The 22,037-nt window shown below is 44.9% G+C and overlaps 1 protein-coding gene across 1 annotated transcript in view; it reads right to left on the bottom strand.

The window, feature by feature from the left end:
• Positions 1–5,902: 5,902 nt before the first annotated feature.
• Positions 5,903–22,037, bottom strand: part of LOC147630108 (DNA gyrase subunit A, chloroplastic/mitochondrial-like) — a 128,237-nt gene continuing 112,102 nt past the window's right edge. The window contains exon 25 of the mRNA XM_086811027.1: positions 5,903–6,401. Coding sequence (XP_086667153.1) covers positions 6,290–6,401 — 112 coding nt within the window. The 3' untranslated portion in view covers positions 5,903–6,289. The remainder of the gene's footprint in view (positions 6,402–22,037) is intronic.

Genomic DNA, 22,037 nt, shown 5'->3' with positions numbered 1-22,037 from the left:
AAGAATAGGGAAAAGCTACATTTCCCTCCTTTGAGCCAACAAAAATAACCAATCAACCACGAACCTCAAAAAGTTCTAGTGTGGTAAAGACAAAGACAGAAGGACCCGAAAGACCATCCAGGTTATGTTGAGATTGAGGATGTTCCAGATTCAATAAGCCAAATAACCTTGGATGAAGAGAAGAGGATAAATGGTCCTGACGGCTCACAAAGAGAATCCTAGAACTCTGGGAGAAAGCAAAAAGAGCTCTGCAAGTCCATACAGAAGAACTAGCAAGTCCATACAGAAGAACTAACAACCCTGCTGAGGTTAAAACCAATTGATGATCTGAGTTATGTAGAAATAGAAATCATCCGAGAACTGCCAGTTCAAATTACTCTCGATGAGGAAGGGAGAAAGGAAAGTAAAGATGGATCAATCATAATGGACCGAAAAGATGAGCTTCTTGAAATGGGCAAGAAAGTCGTGGGAAGGAAAATGGCCAAGAGGACTAGAAGAACCCCTTCCCAAGAAGTTACAAGCTTATCCTAGCCAAAGAGAGGAAATCTCAAGGTTGAATGACAAACAAGAATTGGTGCAGTAGACCCAATTAGAGATAAAAGGGCCTGCATGACCGATTTCCTTGTTTCCAAAGTGAGAACCCCAATTACAATACCGTTTAAGCCTGGTAGAGAAGAATCACATGAGGGGGTGTCTCAAGTAAAGAACCAAAGGAGAAAACACCAAGGGATGTTGAACAAGGAGCTCTTCCAATGTCTTTGTTTCACTCTTTCATTAAGCTTCACGAGCACATCATAAGGGAGCTCCATGAGCAGTGAAACAAGTTTTGCCAGCACACAATTCCTTTAGTGGATGGTGCCAGCACATAATTCCTTTAGTGGATGGTGCCAACACACAATTCCTTTGGGCTTGAAGGCTTAGACTCCTTCTTGACTCTCCCTTCCTTTATGGCCTTATTTCATCTTCTTCGTCCACACTTAGAAGTCTTTTTAGAGTCCATTGAAACCACACCATATCGTAAGGGTACTCATGAGCTAGCACTTCAGAGATTTCAGGATATATTTTCATGGCATTTACACCAGGTCTTTTCATTAAATCCTTCCAACTAGAGCAGAACTCCTCCGTTGCCTTTAAGGCTTCTATATATTTTAAGTATTAATCTTCCCCCTTTAGGCTTGGCGGATCTCTGGCTTTAATCTTTGCTAGTTTATTGGCTTTTTTGAGTATACCTTTTCTCTTTTTGAGGAATTCTCTGAGAAGGGCTCGTGTTCTTGTTGTTTTGCGACACTTCTCCTTTATCGTCTTTACTCCAAGAGGAGCTGCTTGCTACAAAACTTGCACTTAAGCCCCTGATTAGTACCATTTTTTGCTCTTGGGAAGACTTGTATAGCCATATTTGGTAGTGATGTGTGTGAACACACTAGGACTAGCTTGGGCACTTTTTCCCTCTTTAGGAGGTTTTTTCCCTCGTGCTAGTATACATCCATCTTGGGGTATACTTATCATCCATCTTGGGGTATACTTATCATCTCTGTACAACACACATTCATCATCTATCTATCGTCTCATTGTGTGCTTCCTTGAGCTTCTCCACTGTGTGTGTGCGCGCGCGCACATTCCTGTAACCCTGTTTTCGACATTTGGTATCCGAGCGCTATGGCAGTTGCCAAGAATCCAGTTTTTCATGCTTGCACAAAGCACATTGAGGTGCACTATCATTATGTTAGGGAGATATGCGCTGCAGAGGAAACCACCTTAGCTTATGTGCCAATAAAGCACAACTTGCAAATTTGTTCATGGAGGCTCTCCCATGAGAGAAGTTTGAAGCTTTTCGCAAAGCTTCAAACTTACTTCCCTTTGGGGACGAGTTTGGGCTTCCTATAATCATAGTCCAAAGAGCTTGGCACATCTCTGTAATCTTGTAGTGTCAACTCACCCCGTGTTCACATCATCACTCTAGGAGGAATTTGTAGCCATATTTGGTAGTGATATGTGTAAACACACTAGGACCAGCCGGGGAATTTTTCCCCTCTTTAGGAGGCTTTTTCCCTTGTGCTAGTATACACCCATCTTGGGGTATACTTATCATCTTTTTACAACACACATTCGTTATATATCTATCATCTCATTGTGTGATCCCTTGAGCTTCTCCACTGTGTGCGCGTGCGTGCACGTGTATTCTTGTAACCCTATTTCTAACAAGACGTTTTTCTCATTTTTTATTCCTTCTCCTCTAGGAGAATTGGTATCTTTGTTTTTGGAAGCACTAGCCCAGGGTCACAATTTTGATAAGAATTATGTCTGTACCGTTCTCATCACAAAACTATGTTCCCATCGGTGTAGGACATACGCCTATCATGGCTAGAAAATGCTTCCAGTTTTCCTCCTCTTCGAGGTCTGGTAGTCAAGCTATAGAAGCTTTATCTTCTAAATCTGTTGTTTTGTCCACCAAAGTGGCACATATGTATTAAATCAGAGCGAGTGGTTGTATCTGATCGCAAGTCATTTTGCTAGGCATTCTGGTGTGAATTCTTTGTATTTATGGTATTTTCCTCTTGATGGAGATAAATGACCTAATAACCCCAATCGTTGAATCATCGATAATTGGCGAATGAATGGTCTTTCCCAATATTACATCATAATTGGTGGGCCTTCCAAAGTCGACAACAGCAAATGTATGTACATAGGTCAGGCCACATGATGTTACCTCAACATCCTTCAGGATTCCCAAAGGGGTTCCTAAATTCACGTTCACTAGCTTAAGGACTATTTTGGCCCTTTTAAGGGGCTTGCTTCCCCATCTTTGCCACGTCTTTGGTAGCAATTCTTACTCATGCTCCCCCATCAACGATTGCAATGGTCGTCATTCCTCCCAATTTGATTGGAATGGTGGCATTCATATCATCTTCCTCATAGTACTTCCCAACCGCATTCATTGGTACATCCTTGAATGTTTGTTGTGGGTTATTTGTTTTAGCTTGGTCTGTCTCCTCAATTCCTCCAATCAATTTAAGCTTTTCCTTCATCCACTGATGGACTTCATCCCAAGCTTCTGGTTTGCCTGCCAAGTATTCAGCCATGGTTATGAATACTGGGGTTGAGAGGATTGCTCTCTCTCAAGGCCCCCATGTCTCCTTTCAGTGCGCAGGCCTTAGAGTTGACACGTTCATGGACTCGTCATTCATACCCATGTAGGATGAATGGTATGGTTAATAATGAGCTAGCCTTCAATTTGTGTGGCACCCATGCCCATTCCAAAGGCAATCTCTCGGTGTATCGGCCCATTAGGAATTCTCCAAGGACATATTACCTCTCTTGGTTGAGCCTTTCCCTTATGATGTGCTCATAGAGCAATACCTTTAACAAAAGGCATATTCACTATTTCATCAAGTTCCTAGAGCTCATGGAATAGTGTAACAAGGTTTGCCAGCACATAATTCCTTTCGTGGATGGTGCTAGGCCAGTCAAACAAAACCGTACACATACAATGCAACCTACACCAAAGCAATCAAAGATGAAGTCGACAGACTTATCAATGTGGGTTTCATTTACAAGATTGAGCACACAAATTGGGTATCGCCAGTCATGGTCGTGCTTAAGAGAATGGTAAGATGTCTTTTCGTAAAGATTTTGCCAAGGCTGAAGAGCAAATTAATGACCTTATACTAGATGCTATGGAGAAGGTAAGAAGAAGTATTCCTTGATCCAAACCCAAGTGACAAGGCTTGAAGATAAGGATGAGGAGGTTGCCAGTTTGAAGGCCGAATTAACCCGATATCTCGTGATGATCATGTGAGATTTCAAGAGATGTTAGCTTCTCAGTCTAGAGAGTTAGTGTGAAGGAGAATAGTACCTTGGCTAGTGAAAAAGAGAAGGAGAAGAAGGTTAATGAGACCCAAAAAGTTATGATTTCTCGCCTTCCTCTATAGATCTTTATGTATACTCGTGGTTGCTCCCTCCTCTATGGCTCTCTCATCATTTGATGCCTACGAGTTGGTTGCCTTACGTGCTAAGGTTCACCTTCTTTCTAGTTTGACAAAGTTTATAAAGATATTTAATGTATGTATGGAAGGCCTTACTAGAGCATGGTAGTCCTTCCCTTGACCCAAACATTTGGCTAAACTATCAAAAGCAAAGATTTTCTTTCTACCTGCATTTATGTTCATTTGATATTAACCCTAGAGGGAGGAGCATATACGATAAGTCTTCCAGGTGATAGGATCTTGACTAAATGGGTACACCATGCTCCTTAACTTTATGTACTTGAGAGGGGATTTAGTGGTACCCAATGTGAGACTTTGCATGGTATGCTAGAGACGTGGCACTTCATGTGGATAAGGTTTGAGAAGAGGACTTGTAGATTACTTCATTCTTATTCTAAGGAGAAGAGGACTAGTAGAGTACTTCATGCTTATCTTAATGAGTAGATAACTTGTAGATTACTTCGTGCTTATTCTGATGTGATCAAGGAGTACCTTGAGGTGACATGGCATTTTGCTGTCCCGAATTCCATGGTACACTTGTGGAAAAACCCTCATGAGAGAGTTTGTTCCCTGTCATTATAGGATGCTTAGAGAGATTTTTGACTATATTGAGGCTTGCTCTCCTATGGATGAGACATTAATTGAGGATGTGAAATGGGGGAACCTTTCATACCGATCTAGTGACACTGTTATTTTATTATACTGTGAAGAATCATTTTACTCCGTATATCTCCTTAGAGATTCCCTTGCCATCATTCCTCCATTGTTTTTTGTACTCATGCTCCATTGTTTTTTGTACTCATGCATGGTACGAGTCCAAGTGTTCCTATTTTTACTTATGTGCCATTTATTCCTAATGTTCTCCATTAATTTATCCCTCAGGCCTAAGGTTTTAATGTCACCAATGATGCAACAATCATTAATTTATCCCTCAGGCCTAAGGTTTTAATGTCACCGGCCTGGTGGTTTTTTCATGGAAGTGTCAATGAGATGCACATGACGCAAGTACTTTTAGCGGCCGACTTCCTCCCTATATGGGCCAAGCCTTCCCAGTTTTCGACTGGCCAGCTCCTCCGCTTTCACGACTCTAGCCGGCGGAGCAACGGTTATTCCAGCACAGCTGGCGGAGCAAGCTAGTAGAATTGCTTCTATTCTTCAACATACACACACGGCACCTACACTCCAAGGGCTCCGTATCCACTGATCCAGGATCTTCCCTTGAGTGACACTCCTTACTAAACCCTGCAAAACTGTGCGTGCAGCCTTTGCCTCCACTGACCCAGGATCTGCCCTTGAGATAGGGGTGAGTGCTGACACTCCTTCCTAAACCTGCAAAACTGTGCCTGTGGGCTTCGCCTCCACCACAAATACGCAGGCCTATGGAACTTTCATACATCACTTCATACCAAAATTTCCAAAGCCCCACGAAAAGAAAAGCAAAAAAAAACTGAGGTGTAATTTATCATTTGAGCTAGGAAAATTTCAAAACCACAGTTTATCATATGCGCTATTTCCATAGCCTGAATCATACATTTCCAACTGGTCCACTGTGACCCTTAATTTAGGCAAGTTTTACACACCTGACTTCATCAATTAGCCCACTTAATTCAAAATTGTGCCCTTCTTTTCTATGAGCCCTCTATCTAGCTGCTGCAATAGATGTTTGCCTTTAAAATCAACCCTTTCAATTGAACTAACATGTCTTTATTTATAATACTGACAAGAAGGGCTCTCTTCAATCGACTTTATCATCTAAAACTTGCCCTTGCGAGCCCCGAGATCTGTCTGACAACGCTACTGCAGCAACAAATTTACTACCAAGACAAGATGAGCCAATGTGCAGTGCCTGTTCCCATACAATCATAAAAACGATGTAAGACGTGTGCCCACTTCCCGTAGTTTTGAAGGCAGAAACGAGGTAAAAGCAAGGCTATGTCTTCTGATTTGTGGTGAGAACCACTCATGTGAAAAGTGGACCGAACTGTCTCATCTTAAAAGGGACATACAGACCTTCCAAAAATCCTTCACTATGACAGTGAAGATTTACCGTATTACTTTACATAGCATGGAGGGAAAAAACAACAAAAGTTCCAAACAAGTGTAAAGCATCGGTACCGCCCAAGGAACTTGAAAGCTTGATATATTGGGAGCATTGAAAGCAACAAAGCTTAGACAAGGATTGTAAAGAAACACCACCTCTCTTTGACTGTGACTGTACAATGCCTCCATAGCTTTTCACGTTTACATTTACAAAATTTGCTGCAACACTAGTCCTTTGTAGACCCAAAGGGATATAAAGGCCAGAGCTATAAGTTTACAGCCACAAGTTGCTCTGCATTTATGCCTTCACTTTCAGACGAAACTAAAGATACAGAGGTTACCTTGTCACCTCCTTCCAACTTCATCAATCTCACCCCTCTGCACATAAGTGTTAAGACACCATAAGAATAGATAGAATCTCTCTCCCTCTCTCTCTCTCTCTCTCTCTCAGCCTACATAGTACGTTGGCCTTGTATTTTCTTTCAGCAGCTAGTTTTTTTTTCCCCCATTTTCCATGTTGTCTTGACATCCAGTTTACTAATGGATCTCATGTTACAAGTCTGATAGATGTGAATAACCTCTCTCTCTCTCTCTCTCTCTCTCTCTCACACACACACACACACACACTTTTTTTTGGTAATATCCAGTGCAGTATATTTATATGCTCATAAATTTACAAGATGGGAAGTCTCCGAAGCGGAGAGTATCCCATATGTCAGAAACATAAAGAGAAAAGCTCTAAACAAGAAGCATCCATATCACCCTCATGGCAGGCATCATATAAGGATTGCCGCAATGAGGCTCTGAAGAATTCATATGACTGGTGATTTTGCTGACCCAAGTATGCCAAATTATGCTCACTCCATATTGTCCAAAGAGCCCAATATCTCACCCAAGAGAGAAATAGTGAGTATTGGGACAAGGACTGCATTTATCTGCCAAAAAGCCAGAAATGTTTCCCAAATATGTGACTCGGGAAACGGAGCCGAAGAAAATCTGAAATTCTCCAGAGGAGGATTCTGGAACAAGGGCAGTGCCAAAGCAGATGAAGAACAGTCTCTGAGGGAGCCTGACATCTTAGACATGTGGAAGGTGCAATGTGACGTTTAGCAAGTATGACCCCCAACCACTGACAATGTGCCTGTCAAACATCTCCAAAGAAAAAGTCTTTGTTTCAAAGGCATTTTACACTTCCACAACATCCGGAGATTCTTCCGCCACCATGAGAGGGGCTTCCTTATATGCCACAGAGAATTAGCATGTTGATGAATCCATGGGGCAGGCTGAAGAAGCCTGTAGGCTTTGATGGAGGTTAAGACAAGAAGGGGAATAGGATGAATGCATGTAGTAGATGGCTGCAATTGCCAATCCATAAGCCTGTCTGTGTCAGCCACGGGTGGAATAGGTAAAAAGGGATGCAATAGATCAGCAATTTTCTTCCATATCAACCTATGATGCATTCCCAATGCATAGGAAGCAGTGGCCCAGGGAAAGGATAAGACATATCCCCGATCATCTACCACATCATGTATGTACCTAATTCCCAATTTCATAAGATTGTATGCCCGAACAGGTTCCTGTAAAGCAAGTGGAGTGTCAAAGATGGCACTCCAATGAATACTTTCTTTCCTCATCGAGTTTGTCTCCAAGCAATTATCAGGAGCCCATTTGACCTTAGAGAGAACTTGTTTCCAGTCAAGTATGAGGGTAGTAGAGAAAGGACAACCAGGTATCCTCCCTACAAATCTCCCAATCACAACCTCCCAATGATCCGTAATCCAATGACCATAAGCACAAGTCCTCATGTTGACACACATGGATGCTAACATACAGTCCATGACTGCTGTTGACGGAAGAAAGTATGCAACATTGTAGCCTTCCTTGCAAGTACATGATATTTTATATTGAGGACATTAAGTCCACCATGCATCCTTGGGGAGCACACCATTTCCATCTTCATCAGTCTCAATGCTTTCACAGCAGTTTTTGTCTTCCATAATATCTCCATAGCTTGAGACATAAAAGCTGAAATATCCCTGGAGGACAAATGCAGCAAGGGCAAATAGAACTCGACATAGGACATCACAATGGATTGTACTATTCTGAGCCTGACATGAAGAGGCCAAGTAGAAATCTTCCAGTATTCCAGTTTATGTTGAAGTCTTTGGAAAATCCATTTTAACTGCTGCTTTCTGGTGATATGCCATCCTATGGGATATCCCAAATGCCTGACAATATCTCTGGAATGCACCACCTGACCCGGCCAAAGAATAGAATGCCAGTCACATTGTTTCAGGGGGAGTAATTTAGATTTGTCAAAATTGACATGAAATCCCGCTGCCAATCCATATAAAGAAAGAGTGGCCATAAGCATGCGAAGTTCCTGAGGAGAATATGTGGCATGAAGAAGGAATCATCAGCATATGCTTGTGCCAAAAAAGATGTAGCCCCTGGGATTTTGAGACCAGTCATCTGTCCTGTGTTTGTAAGATGATCAAGATACATCAAAAGAGGATGGGTCGCAATGGCATCATAGTTACCACGGAACGGGAACGTTCCGGGAACGTCGGATGCTAGAACGGGAGCGGGAACGGGAACGGGAGCGGATCGGGAACGTCGCGGAACGCCACGTCATATGACATGTTAGCATATGACACAAAAAATGTAACTTTTTGTATACGGATAGCCAAATATGCTTCCTAATATTTGCTCCCCCAAGACATGAACATACATTTCTGCAAGCAAAACAAACGTTCCGCAAAAAAAAAAAAAAAAAAAAAAATTTGCGGAACGTACGGGCGTTCCGGGAACGTGCGGGCGTTCCGGGAACGTGCCTTCGCCCGGAACGGCGTTCCGGCGTTCCAGGAAGGCAGAACGACGTTCCGTGGTAACTATGAATGGCATAGAAGATAGCACTGAGAGGGCAGCCCTGTCTAACTGATCGACCCAATATCCATGACCGAGGCAGAGGGGAATTATTAAAATCCCCACAGATGAATGCATTGGATCTCCATGGATATCTGCATAAAGAATCCCACAACGAAGCCCTCATGGCAGAGGTCTGGGAGGCATAGACTGATGCAAACTCAAAAATATCACCATTAACATTGCATTGTATTACTTTCCATCTGCCACTATTGTCATTGAAGGCCAACTGAGGCTGCAACTCATGTCTAACCAGTATGCATACACCTGAATAGGTAGCAGTACCAGCATAATATATATCATAGCCGTGCAAAAAACCATGATGTCCAGCCATGGAGTGTTGATTATGCTCTTGCAAACAAACAATATCTGGCTGCATTTTATGTACATAAATCCATAATAGCCTCCACTTTGAGACATTGCAGAGGCTCTGTACATTGTATGTAAAGCACTTAAGTGTTTGAATCATGAAAAGGTATGTACAGCAGAGTGTGAGGATAAGAACCAGACATCAGAGAGGCTAGGCCTCTGCCTGCCTAGGCTGCATGCCTTCATTGCCCATGAAAGACATAGCATTTTCCTCTTCTTCTGAATCACATATGGGGATGCCCTTCTTCAGTACGCCCACCCAATTTTGAAGGATAGGAGCAGAGGCTGAAGTAGAAGTTTGTCCTCGTGAGAGAGAAGAAGCATCCCATTGACGAGAAGAAGCATCCCATTGACGAGATTGAAGGGGGCGTTGCTTCAATACAACCACCTTCTTGGGTTGTTTAAAACCGTCCTCATCAATCCCCACAGTTTCCTTCATCTTCTCTTTCCCTTTATCTTTTCCTTTCCCTGCAAGTGCGGGCACCTGATTGACTGATTTTGCATTCTTTGCTCCATTTGTATTTGCTGTCTTGACTTGCAAATTCTCATTCTTTTCCCGTGTCTAGGGTGGTAAGGCATTTGGGGGGGGGGGGGGGGGGGTGATGCAGAACCATTGGGCATTCAGAGGCTAGATGCCCAAACTTGTGACAGGCAAAACAAGCACCTGCAAATACACCCCACTTCAATTCAAAATACTTTTTGCCCAATTGCACTCCCTCAACTTCTACCGCAATAGAAGGAGGGGTAGGTATGTCAGTGTCCCAGAGAATGCAGAACCTGTTACGGTTTCCCATGGGGCGTGGTGGACAAATGACTTGTCCCAAGGAAGCAGCTAGGCCAGGCAACTCTTCACGCATATAGTCCGGGAAGTTTGCAACCTCAACCCATACAGGGCAGTGATGCCGTATAAGACTTTGATAGTCCTTGTTTGGGGACCAGGGCATAGCATGTACCATTTGCCTCCCATAAAATAGGGGAGAGAACTCAAGAAGCCTCTGCTTGCATGAAGCATCTGATAAATGCACCTCATAAAAGCCTCTGGAAGCAAAATACACTCCCTCTACAAAGCATCCTCCAAGGATGGACTTAATCCACTGCGCGACATCGCTGGCCGCAGGGATTCTTCCTGGAAAGAATATTATAACCGCAGTTTGAGACAACTTTCTAAGAGGGTTTACCAGGGACGGCAACTTCAATTTGTAGGTGACCTCTGGAATCGGTTTGCTCCATTCCTATCGTGACTGCTGAAAGTCATCCTTAAGGGTATTAAACACATACTGAGCTTCCAACGTAAATGCATCATCTTGTAAAGCCGGCTCTGATAGGCGGCGCTTAGCTTCTGCAGATCTTTCTTTTCGGGCATATGTACAAACATCCAAAGCTGCAGCCATTGATAGAACCACGGAAAGGGAAAGGCTGTGAAAAGGAAGAGGCCAATATTGACAGAAGGAGGCTGTGAGGTTACGAAGGCAAGAAGGAAAGTGGAATAGAAACAGTAAGGCAGAAAAGGTGCAAGAAGGCGGCAGAAAAAACTGCAAAGGGACACTATAGAGTTGTGGGAAAAGTAGGGCAGGGAAAGGCTGAATCGTGCAACAGGGGGCACGAGGCAGGACAGTCCCGGCAATAAAAACACATACACACCGACCCTTACACACACACACACACACACACACATACACACTTGGAAGGCGACAAGTTGCAGGCAAGTGACGTGCAGAAATAAGAGGCCGGTGCTGCGAAGGTAGTGAAAAACAACCAACAGTTGGTGCTGCAGAGGCAGCGAAGGGGGCAGGGCGGCGGCTGGCACTGCAAGAAGCAACAGACGACGGCAGAAGCAGACGACGGCAAAAGCAGTAGACAGCAGGCGGTGCTGCACAGGCTCCACGCTCTCTCTCTCACACTACACACACACACTCTCTCTCTCTCTCTCTCTCTCTCACACACACACACACACACACACTTTTTTTTTTTTTTTGTGAAAGCCACTGTTTCATTATTAAAGCAATGTACATTCATAGTTGCCCCAACATGGGGCAGCTGCTACAGAAAACTAGAAACAGTGATAAAACACTTCCAACTGGGCCGTGGAAAGATCTCCAAGAAAGTGGGCATCTTAGAGAGACTGGAGCAAGGAAAATCTGAAAAAGGCGAAGACATCCACAGAAGTGTGCCCAAACAACTGAGTGTTGCGGGCATGGTATAAACTCCATAAGGCCCAATAACGCCACCACGAAAAAAAAGAGAGCATAATCGGGAGTAGAGGGATATCTGCCAAAAAGCCAAAAGTGCTTGCCAAAGGAAAGGCTAGGAAACCGGGCATGGAGAAGAGTTGTCAAACGAGCCAGGAAATCTTGAGCAGTAGGACAAGCCCACAGAAGATGCAGAACCGTCTCATGCGGATGCGAACAAGTAGGGCAAACCTAGGAGACATTACGTCGGGCAGCCAAAAGGACACCCACAAAAAGGGCCCCCACCAGACATTGCCATAGAAAGACCCGCTGCTTGAGGGGAAGCTTACTTTTCCATATACGATGAAGACATGTTTTCCACCACCCAAGCGGCCTATCCAAATGCCAAAAACGATTGCCATGCTCATGAATCCATGGTTGCAGAAGAAGAAGCAATAGACTTTTTTGGCACAAAAATCGGCAAAAGAAAAAGTGGAATAACTTGGTAGCCCCCGATCAAACTTCCAATCAAGCAGTGGAATAACTCGGTAGCCCCCGATCAAACTTCCAATCAAGCAGTGGAAGAGGAGAAAACAGGCAAAGCACCGACTGGAAAGGCTGTAGTAACTCAGCAATAGCATCCCATATAGACCGGTGATGCATCCCTAGATGAAATCGTGTCCGGGCCTGTGGAAAACAGAGTGTGCGGCCACTGTCATCCACTACATCTTCCACCAGAGAAATGCCCAAGCGATGTAGAAAATAAGCCTTACAAGGCTGAAAAAGTGCCAGAGGAGAATCAGAGACCCCAACTCCTGTGTAGACTCTGCTAACAAAGCGAATTGCCCGGATCAAGAGGGTGGCTAGACCAAGATAAATGTGCCAAAAGCTGCTGCCAATCGGAAATCAAACGGGTAGAAAAAGGACAGCCAGAAATGCAACCTTGAAAATGCCTGAAAATAAAATCCGGGATAGCTGGTTACCGATGTCCAAATGCTACCCTCCTGAGAGAGGCAAACAAGTGAGAAAGCATGAGTGTCCAGGGCTGATGCTGTTCCAAGAAAGTAGGCAAGAGCATGGCCTTGCGAGCAAGCACATGAACATGTATGTTGAGGATGTTCAAGCCCCCATGCATCTTTGGCATGCAAACATAACTGCATTTGAGAAGACGCACAGCCTTACGGTCAATTTTGGTACACCAAAGACATTCTATCGCTTTGGACATAAATTGTTGAATGTCTGAGGAGGACCAAGGAATGAGCGACAGATGAAATTGCACGTAAGCCACAATGATGGACTGGACAATTCGAAGGCGAACATGAAGTGGCCAAGTGGAAAGTTTCCAGTAGTCCAATTTACGGTAAAGCTTTTGAAGCACCCACTGTCTCTCCTATGACAAGGAAATGTGCCAACCAATGGGGTGCCCCACATGCCGCACCACATGATCAGGAGGGAGCAAGAGGCCCCGCCACAAGAAACAATGCCAGTCACGCTCATGCAAAGGCAGGAGGTTTGTGTCTGAAGTTTCTTGGGCGTGGTTCATACTGCAACAATCCTCAAAGGTCCCAAGCCTAGGACATAGCAGCTGGCTCAAAGGTAAAGAGAAGAGTGAGCAGTCCAAGGGTGTATTTGCTGGCCCATTTAAGGAAGCTATTATCAACTACTCATGTTCCAAAAGTCCAATCGCTTATTCGTGCAAATGAACAAGCTATTGGATGCATTGAAGCCGCCCTTGCACGAGTTTGTTTGTGCCTGAAATCTCTTGGACCACCACAATCCTCAAAACTCGAGAATGTCTTAAGCCTTCCACACAACAACCGGCTCATGGATAAAGAGACGACAAAAATCGTTAAGGAAAAACAAAGTGTCTTTGAGGAAAAAAGCACTTGTGAGTTCTCTCCAGGTGCTCCTTTGCTAAGGCTAGCCCTGAAAAAAAAAAGGGTAACGAAGTCCATGAAGCCACATGTCGAACAAACATGACCATGTTTTACGTGTGTCTTGGCTGGCTTTGTGGTTGATTCCGCCCAAGGACTCTGCGTTTTGTCCTCTAGTCTGTGGAGGTGGTTCTCTTGACCAAGCTTTTGATCAAGCATTGCCTGATGAAGTATCTGCCAATGGTCAAGCATCTTGATGATGTCTTTGGAGGCTACCATAAAAAAGGATGGGTACTGAATGCGTGAGAAGTGGAAGCTACTGCAGGTGTCATTGACACTTCTATTGCTTGTGAATTTGCTTTCTTTTTACCCTACCAGTTTGTTTCTTTGGTTGTCTTGGAGCTCTTTGTGTGTGAAACAAGGCACCTGGACTCCTCTCACCAATGCTTCCCAATGCTTTTCTATCATCTGCTATTGTTCCAATCGAGTCTTTGTCCTCATAGTATTAGGGGAAGCTCTCTCAAGTGAATAACGTCATCACATGCTCAAAACATAACTTTCTGCCAAATTATGAGCATGAACTTAACTTTTTCTAACAATACTATTGCTCGAAAGAATCTTCATTAATGCAAAATCCCCAGCCTCTAATCTCCAACCTGGCTTGCCGTACATTTTTTGTGACACACCTGCAAGTAGGCGATGGAGAACTTTTTGGGTTTGTGTTTGGACAGCCAGGTTTAAGGCTGATTTGGGGCCAATTGCCTAGGCAAGGCACCCATGAATTGGACACCTTTTGGGCACAATATTAAAGCATTTGGAATGACTTTTTATATTATTTTCCAAGGTAAAAAGGGCGGGCCAACCTTAATCCAACTTGGCATGTTTTTCCTATAGAAAGGGGTTTTGCATCCTCAGTAGCTCATCTCACATTTTAAGCACAATCAAAAGCAACTATCTGAGGGCTAACTGGAGGTGTTGGAAATAGATCTGCAGCAAGGCATTGGGCTGAGATCGAAGATCACCTTTTCAGAAACATTTTGTGCTAAAAAATTCAGTTGTAAATCTTAAACATACAGTAGGGTTTAGAGTTACTTGTGTCTCTGCTTGTGAGATCAGGTGCTTGATGCATGGAGCACCCTTTTAGGCACCTTATCCTACAGCAGGCAAATGGCCGAAGATAGAGAGGCCTCAAGTCACGACGCTCTCCCGTATGATACACAGCAAACCATTGGTCCCACATGATATTATCCTGGCAGACCTATGGTAGTAGAGGCACTCTTCCAGATAGTCACATCCATTCATAGTATCAGTGCCATGGCCTCTGGAGACTCCCGAGGCTCCCCCACAGTCCTCCCAGCAGCTACCAGCAGATAAGCACGTGTCATGGTATAGCCAAGTATGCACCTGGTTCACGAGGTAGGGACTCAAGATGGATTGCATGCCACCACTCCAGTATGATCTGGACTCCCCATTCATTAGGCTCTCTCAGGATAACATGAACCGGGTAATCAGATATGATTTATTGGGACTAAACATACACAATACCTTGATCCCAACACATGAGCCACTCACACAAATGGCAATACTACATGGATACTTTCATGAGGCTTACAAAGGATGGTTTCATACTGAGGGCCAAATATCTTGACATATACATGTCACATGCCATGTGGATTGCAGTAGGCTAGTTGCCGGTGTCATCACACCGCTTGAGGATAGAGACACAGAGCGCCATGTAGATACCTCGTGAGGGGAGGATATGCACTATATGCCAGCGGGAGGTCGAGTCAGAGGAGCACTTCATATGCAGTTGCACCATATATTATGAGATTCGGGGGAGGTTTCCAATCTCTTTAGCAAGGGGTTTGGACCCTTATCCAGGATCATGGATAACCCAGATCAACAGTGCCTAGGCCTCTTCCTACTAGAGCTTCATCATCACAAAGACTCGCTGATTAAGGAGTCGAGGCCCTTTGGGAGACATCCACCCCAGCCTCAAACGACCATCACTCAGTTCTTTTGACCATGAGAGGACGCGACACCAGCCATGTATGACATACCCACCGCCTCATCGAGCCACACGTTCTCGAGTGCCTGACCTCCCGCCAAACCCCACTCTGGTGTGACTCTAGATCGGGTAACGACACTACATCGAGCATGACGTCCCAAACTCCTTGGACCTCGCCAACACAGACCTCAGCCCGAACTTGAGGAGAACTTGGAAAGCACACCCAATGGATCTGCAGTGACTTCTATAGGCTACTCCCATGCTTGATGGCCCCCTCCTACTGTCGGGGGGTTAGCTCCATAGGCTGTATGATGATGATGGTCCCATTTTGTATCATATGGCTCAAAGTTCACATTGCCAACTTATAGCTCTAGTCTTTGTTTTCTTTAGTACCATGATGAGATTACACGGACACTATTGTATCACTTTTGGTCTCATAGACCCATTGGGTCTTTTGAAGCCGTTTAATATAACTCTCTCTCTCACGCTTGCACATAGGCACCAGTTCTCTACAATTGGTATCAAAGGGAACCTACACACTTTTTCTTTATGACACCAATGTGCATTGACTACTTGGATAGGGTAGAGCCCCTAGATTCCAGTTGTGCACAAGTTCGGGTTTGGGGAAAGTTTTTAATCGGGTTCTCTCATTGATCACTCCTTTCCTCGTTATTCGTCACATGGATGTTGGGGAGATAAGAGCTATAATCTCCAACACGATGACCAACTTCACCTCCCACATGGAGGCAGAGAGCTTACCTACGTGAGGAGTTGAATGCCCATTTCTAAGCACTAGGCACTAGACCGTATGTACTGAGACAACTGCTCCTCATTTGGAGTCTACACTGGGGCAACTTTGAGAAGGTGGAAACAGGGAAGCACCACATCAGCAAAGGGGGATGCAAAATAAGCGGGAGGAGAAAGAAGAAGAGGGCTACTAGATTATCGAGTTCTTCCCCCTGCATGGGAAGAACGAACTCAACTCTTAAAGATTCTAAGCCTGCCAAGTTCAACAAGAAGATGGACGGTGAAGTTGTCACCAATTGGACCCATGAGATGGCTACTACACTTACTGCAAACAGGTTGTTTGGAGTTCATTTGGTTCATAAAACATTGACCAGTGTTGTTCTCTTGTGGTTCTCTTGTGGTGGGAGGACCACTTGAGGCACCATGTCGTGATCTATTGGGAAGGCGGTGGTTTTGAACAAGGTTGTTCCCATGGATGATCATCGTGAGTTGATCCACCGATGAAAGCACTTTGCCCAAAAGCAAGATGAGCAAGTAACTGACTACCTGGCTTGTTTCTTGAAGCTGTTTCTCATGCTCCCACACATCATCCGACCATCGGAGCACACTGAGCGTTTTGTGGATGGTTTGAAACCCTTTTGCGTAAATGTGTGCGCGCACTGACTCTGGCGCCTCTCAGACGCGGTTCGTCTTGCATCAATTCCTCAAAGCAATCCCCCCTCAACCTAAGTAGGCATACGTTGTAAGCAAGAAGAAGGCTTACAAGAAACAACACAAGATTATTTATTAAATTTTGGGAGACATCTCGGGCAAATAACCCTTGACTCATACGAGAATACTTTAGAAAGCCTAGTTATAATCTTCCTTATCAAGAGAGAGATTATTTATCATTGTGAGGGCCTTAGCTTGTATCATGGATGTCTCCCTTGAGGGCTACGAGTTGCTAAAGAATTGAGCCTAGATTGCTCATATGTTCTTGCAGAGTTTGAGCTTCTTTCATTTTCATGTTAAAAAATGTTTGCTTGAGAGATATATTGATCTTGTTACCGAAGTTTTTCCCATATCTCTTTGGCTGTCTTCTCTAGATCAAGACAATGGATGAGATTGTCAGGCTACTCCAAAGCCAGTGTGTGCCTGCGCCTTGTCGCTCTTGTTCTACGAAGCTCGCATTGTTGGAGTTCCCTCTTCTTCTTTTGGCCATATTCCGAGCCTTTCAACACATTCCCATCATGATTCTCTTCCTGTCAAGATCAACAGGCACCTGTTATATGTCACAAGACACAAACACATGCACACATGCTCGTCCTTGGGTTTAACCAAGTGTCCCCGACCCTTGGCACACATACACAAATATGCTCACAAGCATAAATCAAATGAATGCACAAACAATTCCTTAGTTTTGACACCAATTCATCGGTTTTTACACCAGTTCCTACTGTAGCCCCCGACTACCCATGTCAATGTTTGACTATGGTAGACTAACAGTATTCATATCCATGTAATCAATTTCGATTTCCTTCACTGATAAACAATGCCTCCATCACTTGGATAGTCCCATGACTCTTGTACAAAAGATTTCGTGTTGTTCAATCTCAAAGTTGCTCCTTTTGAATACAACTTGGCCAACAACTCTCGAGTTCTAGAATCCTCAATTCCCTGCAATGGAATATAAACCTTGAGCATTCTCCTCGGCTTTTAATCTGTTGGTGACATCCCCTCGGCTTTTAATCTGTTGTCCTCAACTGAAAAGCTTCCTGATATGCCTGTAAAATGTGTGGGTACTCCACAAAGACGTTCTCATCCACCCACTTGGCATCCATAGCCGAATAATTCTTGAGCTTGACACGGTACTTTCTACTAACCTTGTCATGTGATCATGGTCACCATGAAACTCGTTTCGGTGGCTTTGAAACTCGTTTCACGTTTCAATATTGAAACGTTTAATGTGCACATTGAAATCATATCGTTTCATGTGGGAAAATATGATTTTGTGTGCTTTTTATCTTTTATAATTCTCTCGTTCCTTCTTTCATCCTATTTGTTCTTTTCACTTCTCTTTGATATGTCTTATTTGTTTACTGATGATAAATATGCTAATATCATCTTATAACTATTCGCCAGTACCTTTACATTTTATGTATATCATCATTTCAGTCCAACGTTTCACTGTCTACCTACCTGGTGTTGAAACGTTTTGTTCCAAAATAAATCATTTCAATTTCGTTTCGTTTCAATAGTGAAACGTTTTGCGGTGATCTTGCATGTGATCTCCTTCTTTACTTATGGAAGACAATCTTCTCTAGATGAAGAACTTCCTCTAGCTCTTCAACTTCCGATGGATCCTCCTTTCAAAGGTTTGGGACCTTTAGAAACTCTAAGGAGTCCATAGACAGCCCCGAATTTGCTTCAGCCTTCAGGAGTGCATCTCCCTCAGCAGATGTGGATGTGCATAAGGCTATCCAAAGTGGCCTCAAAGTTGCTTTCAACCCGCTTGATGGTTCAGCGGACATCCGGTCTACAACATCCTTGTGTTTGGCAGCCTCCGTCAGTCTCAGCGGGTTGATGGTTCAGCAGACATCCGGTCTACAAAGTCCTTGTGTTTGGCATTGGCAGCCTCCGTCAGTCATACTTAGTAAGTTCACTGCATTCTAACAGCTCTCCAAAGTAATAACGCAAATACTCCTCCTTGCGGGAGGGGACCCTGAAGTGGATATAGTGGGACCCAATCTAGTGGCATCTCTCTCTCTCTCTCTCTCTCTCTCTGATCACGAGCTTCACCATGTTTACTCCAACCACATCTACCGCCAACTCCAGGATGTGGGGCCTACTATCCCCCTATCCACCCTCACAACACAACTCACCACCATACTCCACACATCCGCCACAGCTTCTTTCATATGCACGCAGCGGTCTACCGCCAAGCCACCTTGCGGTTCCATGCCCCAGAACTATTGGTATGATGACGAATGTCAGGCAACACGCTCCCGTCTTAAGCATGAGATACGGATTGGGCAAATCACGAAGCGCCAAGCGCAACGGATTTCTCAACGGCTCACCCGACGCAAGAAACGGGAGTTCTATGCTCGGAAAGAGGATGAGTTATACCCACTTTTCTTAGGGCCGAACTGCAAAGAGGCATGGAGGAAACTCTGAGGACATCGTACTCTTATCTTGTATATGTAGTGTTGAGTGTTGAGTAGAGAAGAAGAAGATTTGCAGCCTCTCACCTTGTGTGTTCTCTATTAGGGTTTTGTGAGTGTGTGTGCTTGCAAGAGCTCAAGCTCTCTTCCACCCTGCATCTTTTCATGGTATCAGAGCCTAGTTCGTGCTAAGGGCTAAGCTGCAAGCAAGAGAACCACAGGAAGCGGTACGAGGGTAAGAGCTTCAATTACTCTTCCCTATTTGTGTTGGTGACTACACCCTTGTCGGGAGCTCTACGGGAGGCACCGACAAACGATCTCTCATTGAGGAGCTTTCTTCGTGGGAGTAAAGCTATAGGGCAACTATACTGTCCTATCAGACCAAATTTTCTGGGCCGAAAACGCGTTTCGGGCGCGTCTGGACCTCCGTTTTCAGACCCACCCCCACATGCTTGCAAAGTTTGGTCACTTCAGCGCATGTTTGGGTTAGTAATTAGCGCTAGGTTTGGACACCTGCCCAGACACATGGCACTCCTATGCACACTCCCTCTATCATATCCCCCATCAGCGACCCCTACCCCCACCACCAGACCCCCGCCCCACCACCTCCACCTTCTTCACAAAGGGCATGGTTCTCAAGGCCATTCGTAGACTACGCAATGGGCGAGCCCAAGATCATGAGGGACTCACTACCGAGTACATCTCACATGCCCATGATACTCTAGCGCCCTACTAGCCTACATGTTCAATAGAGCCCTTTGTGAAAAGAAGGATTTCCACCCTCTTGGTCCACCAACACCATCACCCCCATCCTCAAAGCCAGAGATCCACTTGATCCTAATAATTACGAGACGATCATGATTGGCCACACATTGGCCAAGCTCTATGGATCAGTGCTAGAGGCGGAGCTCAGTTCATTTGCAGAGAGCCAGGGATGCAGAGCCTCACAGGCTGGCTTTCGGAGGAGCTACTCTACCCTTGACCACATCTTCACCCTCCGTGCCATCATCGAGGAGGGTAGAGCACGACACCAGAGGATTTACTACTGCTTTGTGGATTTTCGCAAAGCTTTTGATACTGTACCCCGAGCCCGCCTCTTACACCGTCTACAGGAGATCGGAGTCCCATCTGGCATGGTTTGGAGCATCATCGTCCTCTATGAGTCCATCACCGGACGAGTGAGAGCCCCAGGAAGTACATCACAGGAGTTTTCCAGCACCATTAGGGTGAAACAGGGCTGCCCTCTATTACCCACTCTTTTCGGCCTCTACATTGACGAGATCTCGAGCTTCATTGATGGATTAGGTGGGGCTGGTCCCACGCTAGCAGGCATATTGATCCTCGTACTACTTTATGCAGATGACATCGTCCTCCTCTCAGACTCAACCAAAGGGCTTCAGAGAGTTGGATGCCTTACATGACTTTTGCACTCAGCGGGACCTCTCTGTTAACCTTGGTAAAACCAAGGTAATGGTCTTCAATACCTCCTGCCCCATCACATCTAGATTGAGCTTCACATATAGAGGGGATCCTGAGGAGATTGTCTCATCCTATGTCTACCTTGGCGTCACTTTCAGTGGCCCATGCTTTACAATGCTTCCCGCAGCACATGCTAGAGAGACGCGGGGATATGCAGCCTTGACCTTACTTGAGCGGCAATGCTTCCAGGCACATTTCCAAGAGCCCAGGACAAAGGGCTGGCTTTTGACACTCTCGTCACACCAGCCTTGATGTATGGAGCAGCTTTCTGGGGCCAGATTTATCCGATGAGGATTGGCAGCGAGTTGAGGCCCCAGGTCATGATGTTCTCCCGTATGATCCGCAGCAAACCATCGGTCCCACGGATCACACCCCCGGAGCTCCCCACGAAGATGCACGTTTACAGAGACCACTTCCTCGCGATTGGCCAGATATGGGTTTCTTCCCACCGCCTCAGAGTGGAGACAGGTAGAGCTGAGCGCATCTTCAAAGCCGGGAAATACCTCTCCTGTATCTGTCATCATAGTTGACTACCTTCCCCGTCTCCTTCTGTGTTAGAAATTGGGACCCCAAATGGAAGCTCCATACAATAATGTAGGTGTGACTCTTGAAACTATATCTGTGAGCAGTGCCTCTCACATGAGCCCAGAGCTGCATACCCTCGCATCAATCTGGTTTCGCCTGCCTTCCGCATAGATAATTGAGGCCCGAAAAAAGTAATCCCAAGATGTACATAAGAGGCCTCACACTCCACGGGCTGCCCACTATATGTAAACTTAGGTGCTGATCTACCTACCCATTGTGGGGATGTGTTAAAGATCATAACCTTGTTCTTTCCAAGGTTCACCCCCGTGAGGTCCCGATCTTTGAAAAAAGCTCGTAATGCATCCAAGTGCCTCTGCAGCCCCTCTTGTGAATGTGTGTGTGTGTGTGTGTGTGTGTGTGTGTGTGAGAGAGAGAGAGAGAGAGAGAGAGAGAGAGAGAGAGAGAGAGAGAGAGAGAGAAACAAAGATATATTAAGCGTCTACTAAAGATCCAATGGGCGTATGAGACCAAAGTGGTACAATAATGTCCATGGCATATCTCATCATGAAATGGAAAATAAAACAGAATGAAAACATAAATATAGCTATCTCACTGGGGTGATACAAAACTGTCCATGGAAACTCGTCATGGAATACTAAGAACATAAAAACATGGGAGCAACATCAGCTCCGAGTAGATGGTATACCACTCTCCAAAATGTCAAGCATGGGGTTGACGAGTATGGCCGAGAGGTCTCCCTCAGCTATGTCACATGGAAA

The sequence above is a fragment of the Cibotium barometz genome, chromosome 17 (assembly GCF_041138505.1).
Source record: "Cibotium barometz isolate CiBa-2024 chromosome 17, ASM4113850v1, whole genome shotgun sequence".
Classification (NCBI taxonomy): domain Eukaryota; kingdom Viridiplantae; phylum Streptophyta; class Polypodiopsida; order Cyatheales; family Cibotiaceae; genus Cibotium; species Cibotium barometz.
This window is presented reverse-complemented; position numbering and strand designations above follow the sequence as displayed.